Genomic DNA, 6000 nt, shown 5'->3' on the forward strand with positions numbered 1-6000 from the left:
GCCGAAGCGGCAGCGATCGGTAACGCCGGGCTAAAATCCTGCTGCCATCTCGTGCCCCTGCTAGAGCCCGGTGTTGTTCTTCTCCGTGCCGGAGCGGTGTCGGTGCTCCCGGCTCAGCACACGGCACTTGCTGCTAACGCGGACCCTGAGGCACGGAAACGGCTGGTCCTGGCTTCAAGGCTTGGGCATCCCTTCCCCAGGGGAGGCCGAGGTGCTGCCCGAGGCAGGGAGATGCCCCACGGTACCCGCCCGGCCCAGCAGCCGTCCTGGCAGCCCCGGGGCTGGTGGAGGAGGTGCGAGAGCTGCTGCAGCCCTTGCGGTGCCCGAAGCCTGCGGGAGCAGCCCCGAGCTGGTGCAATGCGCGTGGGCTGCAACACTCGCTGTCCGGGGCTCGTATTCCTCGGGAGAGTGTTTGAGGTTTCCCGTTCTCTGTTTGCTGATCAGCTATCAGCAAAGGAAATAGTTGCTTGTAAACTCATGCTTTTATCAGAGATCAGCTGCTGGGTGAATGGCCCAGCTCCAGGATCGCGGGGTCTGATGCAAGTCCCTGCCCGGGCCGATGGCGCGGAGCACCGCTGGCTCCTCGTACTACGATGCTCAGATGTGCTGATTGCTCCGTTGAAAAGAAAACTTGATGAGTTGCGTTCGTGCTATATCTGCACCATCCAAGCATCTAGCTTGTCTGAAGCCTTCCGCCTTCCCAAAGAATTTTTCCTGATGTTCTTACACCCTTAGAAACGATGCCCGTGAGGTTGGTGCTGGCAATACCCCGTGTCTCGAGCTCCTATGCTGCACCAGCTAACCCGGGGAAGCAGACAGGTCCAGCCAACAGGCACCGACCGAGGACGGACTTCTGCCTCTGGGTTTGCTGATGGTTTGCTGTTGGCCTGAATAAAAATACTTACTTTGGGGGCATTGAATATATGAAATCTCTCATTGAAGCTTGTGGCTATTTGTAAATACAAAAGTAGCCGAATGATGGAGTAGATGGTTAAATTAAAACGTTCATCACCTCTGGCACATCAGTTAGGGCTTGGTTCTGCCAAATGCCAAGCTTTGGTTCTGCCAAAAAACATTGTGGGGCTGAATATAGGCTTGAAGTCAAGCACATGCTAAAATCAGCTGCTGCTGCTGCTAAAATATTCAGCGTCTTGTAGGTGTTGGCTACTAATCTCAGTATGGATGGGTTTCTATTTTGCCTGTTTGCTCTCAGACATGGCCAGTAATGAGTCTGTCATCATCGGTGCTTCTGCTCTTTGAGTCTTTCAGACCTTCATGGAGGTGGAAGTACCAAAATTTTGCCTCCACCCAATGTTTTTAATTCTAAAAATGTATTAAATAATAATAATAGAATTTGCCCTTCACTTATATCATTATTGAGAGCTGCTTTTCAAGGCATACTGAGCTCTGAGGTGGACAGCAACATATGCTTGCATGAATGTCGTTTAGCAATAGCCCTCAGTTACAGCCTGTCCGATCGGGTTCCTCCTCTCCGCACATCCAGGCCATTATCTTCACTAACACCTTTACCAGCCTGCTTATAACCACGATATCCTTCAGATGTTTCGATAGTCCTTTCCTCACTTTCTAATCAGTTCTGGTGGATGGGATAGGAGTTATGTCAGATATCCTGATGCATCTCGCAGAAAGTATAAAGGGCTTTTCAGTAGGAATTCAAAATATACAAACCCTACATGCAAAACGGGAGATTTCAGCCCATTTTGGCCTGGTGGAGCAAGAAACAATGATGCTGATCCTAGGGAAACAGCCGGAGTTGCGCAGATGGGTGATAAAAGTCGTCTGGTTTTACCGTCCCTTTCGGCCTGCTGGATTTATAGCAGGTCAGATTCTGTTCTCGGCTGCACTAGCATAAAACGTTTGTCGGTTGAGTTAAATCAGACTTCTACAGCGGTAAAGCTCAGGGGCACGTGGTGGGAGCAGCGGGGAGAGACGGCAGAGGCAGGAGAGCAGGAGGGCTCAGATGCCCGTGGTTAAGCAGGGGAGGTTGGAGCCGGCTTTTCTGCACTCCCTCCATAAGGTATTAGCTCCGCAGCGTCGATCTGCTTTCCTGAGAAAGAAAGCACAATGCTGCTTGCCTGTGTGTCAAAACCAGTGATGGTCTGATCCAAAACTTGTGCAATCGGTGGGTTTTGGATCAGGCCTTTAACCGACAAATATTAGCAAAGCGATCTGAGCTGCTGGTAAGGAAGGGCTGAGCTCCTGTGATTTTCCATTTCGCGCACTGTTACTGTTGTGCCTAGTATCGAGCTCCAAGGAAACCGCTGCAGCTTATTGCTTCTTTGCAACCCGCAGCGGCCTTTGCAGCACTGCTCTGCCCTTGGGAGAGGAGCGGAGAGCTCCCGGCGCCGGAGCCGCCCCCGGCGCGCCACGTCCCGGCCTGAGGTCTGGCGCGCTGCCCGCGTCCCGGACCGGGGCTCCCGCGAGCTCGGAAATGCGTGACCGTGCCTCGCTGGCACTATTACGTACGCCAAAGTGCTTCAGCCGGGGTAAGTTAAAGGCTATTTACAGTATAAGGGAATTAACTGCTGTCACACGGCGTCACAGCGAAAGGGAATGTAACAGGAGAAGTCAATAGGCAGTGAGGTCACACGAAGTGCTGGCGTGCAACGGCGAGCATGAGAGGCAGCGACGCGGGCTGGCAGGCTGCGAGTCCTCGCGGAGCAGCAAGGCACGGCCGTCCCTTTCCAGCCCTGTCCCGCCGGGATGTAGCTGCTCGCAGCTTTGCTCTGCGCCTTTTCCACCCCACTTCACCAGGTGAGTCTCCTCTTCCCTTTCTTTCTGGCCTCTCTTAAATGTGATCCCTTTGAATGGTGCAACTTGGGCTTTCAGGGCTTCTTTGATTCACGATAAGCAAAAATTCTTTGTATTAAGACCTGGAGAATAGGATTTTGAGCCAGCAGAATCTCTTCCTTTACTCAGATGTGCCCATGGAAAGTCTGGTTTACAGCAGTGGTCTTGACTGATACGACCTTCACATGCGGTCCAGGAGGTGTGGGTGTGTTTGCTTGAACCTTTCCTCTCACTTTGCTTTTTTGTGAAATCTCTTTTTCTTTCCTTGTTCCCCCACAGTCATTATAAAACCCTTCTCCTTGCCGCAATCGTGTCTCTGCGGGAAGTGTGCCACCCAGTTTTGGCATGCAATCCAACCTGGCTGGTACCGGAAAGCCACGTGACGCAGAGCAAACCCGGGGGAAGCTTATTGCCTTAGTCAATATTTGCTCGCGCTCAGGGAGGAAAGATTTTAACAGCTTCCACTGACGCAGAAGAGCTGACCTCACGTATTCCTTCGCAAAGCTGATGTGTGCTTTTGGTGACCCTCTGCCTCCGATGTTGCCAGCAGCTGGTGCCCAGGATGAAGGACAGGCTGGAGGAGCTGCGGATGCGAGTTAAGGAAGCGGGGGACCCCTGCGATGCGGATGATATCCTTGCCTTCGATAACCCTGTTTTCAGCGAAGAGGAGGCCAGTCCCATGAGCAAGGTTTTCCAGGAGGGGTCTAACCTCTCTTTGGCCCTGGACAAGCTAGAGGAGTTAGCTGAGAGCATTGACAAGCAGCAGCAGAAAGTGCTCTGCTGCACCACCGAGGACAGCATCTACGAGGAGAAGAAGGGGCTCAGCAGTATGAAAGCCGCCTTCACCAACGAAGCTAAGGTCATCCAGCCCCAGCTCAGCGCCATGCAGGACAGGCTGGTCCGGGACAGCAGGCCGTGGTGCGCGGGGCACCGTATCCGCCAGAACCAGCTCTCTGTCCTGGTCAGGCGGTACCGGGACGTCCTCGACAGGCACTACGCCAAGGAGACCCTCTACGTGGGGAAGCTGAAGGAGCAGATCACGAGGCAGGCAGAACTGGCGGGCCTGAGCCTGGGAGAGAAGGATGTTGATGAGCTGGTGGAGAGCCCCGTCCCTCCGCGCATCGTGGGCCGGGACCTGGAGGTGCTGAAGGCCAAGCAGCATCTGGCCGTGGCTCAGGTACGCCACCAGCAGCTGCAGGACCTGGAGGCTCAAATCACGGAGCTGCACGCGCTCTTCCTGCACCTGGAAGTGCTGGTGTCGGAGCAGCACGAAGTTGTCAACAACGTGGAGCACTACGTGCTGCACACGCTGGACTACATCCCTCAGTCCGGCGAGGAGGTGAAGAAAGCCCTGCAGTACAAGCGGCAGTCGCGGCTCTCGGCCGCGCTGACGGCCCTGCTGAGCCTCTGCGCCTGCTGCACGTGCCTGTCGTGCCTGGCGGGCACGGTCCGGTGAGCCTGGCGGAGCCCAGCCCCGGCGGCGGGGCAGACACGGCCACCTCACGTGGTGCACAGCTCCAGCTGGATGCCCGGCTCAGCGACGCGGGTATCGGCCCTGTGGACACCCCCAGGCAGGACTCTTCCGTGCTGGGTGGATTTACGGCAGCTCTCGTGGATTGTCGTTGCGTGCCCATGCCGGGATGGCAATCGAGAGGTGCCACCGGGCTGTGGAGCCTGCTGCCCTGCACGGCAGCATGGGACCGTGCTCACGGCTGCGGGACGTCCCCTGAGTGCCGCAGCACCGGGCAGAAAAGCACTTTGAGATTATGAAATGTACCTTCAAAAACGCTAATAGTTAGAGATTTTTGTATTGTTTTTTAAAGCTTGCTGAAGTGCTGGGTGCATTCTGTCACTGCAAAGCGTGCGCGGGAGCCGGCCGGCGCAGCCGACCCGTACGGTGGTGCAGAGGCTCCTCCAGCAGCTCTGCATCTTCGTTCTCTGCACTTTGTCCAGTTTTTACTTCCTGGATATTTTTTATGTGTGTTAATGTAGCATTTTCATTGCCGCTGGTTTATAAGCAAGTGTTTAGCTCTTAGGATCCGTGGTTAGGTTTCCAGTCTGGATCTCGCTGTCCCCAGGGGTGGCCAGTCTGCACGACGGGGCCCTGTGCTCGCGTTTACCCAAGTGTAGCTGTCTGACTCCCGTAGAGTCCCGGGCTTGCCTTTCTGCTCTGTGCATTTTTCAGATGACAGGATTAAATGCAGTGTTTTTAATCCTTTCTGATTTGTTTTTGCAGCCAAAGGGAGTAGCCCTCACAGAGCTCGTCAGGCTCATTCTTTTCGCAAAGTCTGTTTCTTTTTCGAGACTCATTAACCAACTTATTATTGTTCCCAGCAATTTTGCAAGTGGACACTTAGTTCTGACCAAGTGAGCGGCTGAGTGTCGGGGTCAAATGCAAATGTTATACGCCCACGGATGTGGCACGCTGCAAAGGTGACTTTGAGCATATCAGCAAAAATTCTCCAGGCTGTTTTTTGAGAACTAATCTATAGCCATTTACCTAGGTAAATGCTGTAATACTGGGAGGGAGTTTTACACAATCAACGTAGTTTTCAGGCAGATAACAGAATTATGGGACTCTTACTTCAACCTGTACATTGAAAAATCTGCTAAATGTCAGCTCTGCTAAAACTACATACATACTTGAAACTCCTTCTCACTGTTTTCTGTAGTCACCACACCACAATACAATCAGAATGTCCTAAAGACTCTCAAATTAGCGAGAGAGCAGCAAAACAGGGGCCTTGTTAAGTTTCTCAGGAACATTTAGAAGGTCTATTCATGTGTTGGGCAGTTTTGTGTGTTATGTCCTGCCTATCTTGTCCACCATTAGGCTTATTTTTGTCTTTTGTCTTAGCCTTAATAAAACAATTTTTTAATAACCTTTGGACTGTGGATGGGTGAATTATTTCTTTGGCAGCAGTTAGCTCAAAGTTAAAGAGGAGAAACTGAGTTGTTAGTGTGCCTGCTGGGTGATGTTTTTATGAACCTAGAAAATTTGATTTTCACGCAGGTGAGTGCCCCTCTTTTCACTACATGGATATTTAATGTTGATCTAAAAAACTCCCAACGTCAGGGAGTCAACTCCCAGCCCGTCCTCTGGGAGAACTGGTGCCTCCTCGTGCTGTGACAGCCGGGTTGAGCAGGCTCTGCTCCTGCCCGGTTTCTAACAGATTCCGCGTCCCTGTC

At 52.9% G+C, this 6000-nt stretch overlaps 1 protein-coding gene across 1 annotated transcript; it reads left to right on the forward strand.

Moving 5' to 3' along the window:
- The first annotated feature begins 1954 nt into the window (after positions 1-1954).
- Positions 1955-5693, forward strand: LOC112989696 (syntaxin-3-like). The gene is made up of 2 exons (XM_026111026.2): positions 1955-2775; positions 3091-5693. The coding sequence occupies exon 2, from the start codon at positions 3374-3376 to the stop codon at positions 4265-4267; it is 894 nt and encodes a 297-aa protein (XP_025966811.2). The 5' UTR covers positions 1955-2775; positions 3091-3373; the 3' UTR covers positions 4268-5693.
- The last annotated feature ends 307 nt before the right edge of the window (positions 5694-6000 follow it).

The sequence above is a fragment of the Dromaius novaehollandiae genome, chromosome 11, assembly GCF_036370855.1.
Source record: "Dromaius novaehollandiae isolate bDroNov1 chromosome 11, bDroNov1.hap1, whole genome shotgun sequence".
Taxonomy (NCBI): Eukaryota; Metazoa; Chordata; class Aves; order Casuariiformes; family Dromaiidae; genus Dromaius; species Dromaius novaehollandiae.

Excerpts from the sequence above, each read along its gene's own strand:
- LOC112989696 (XM_026111026.2), top strand. The coding sequence starts at position 3,374 with ATGAAGGACAGGCTGGAGGAGCTGCGGATGCGAGTTAAGGAAGCGGGG.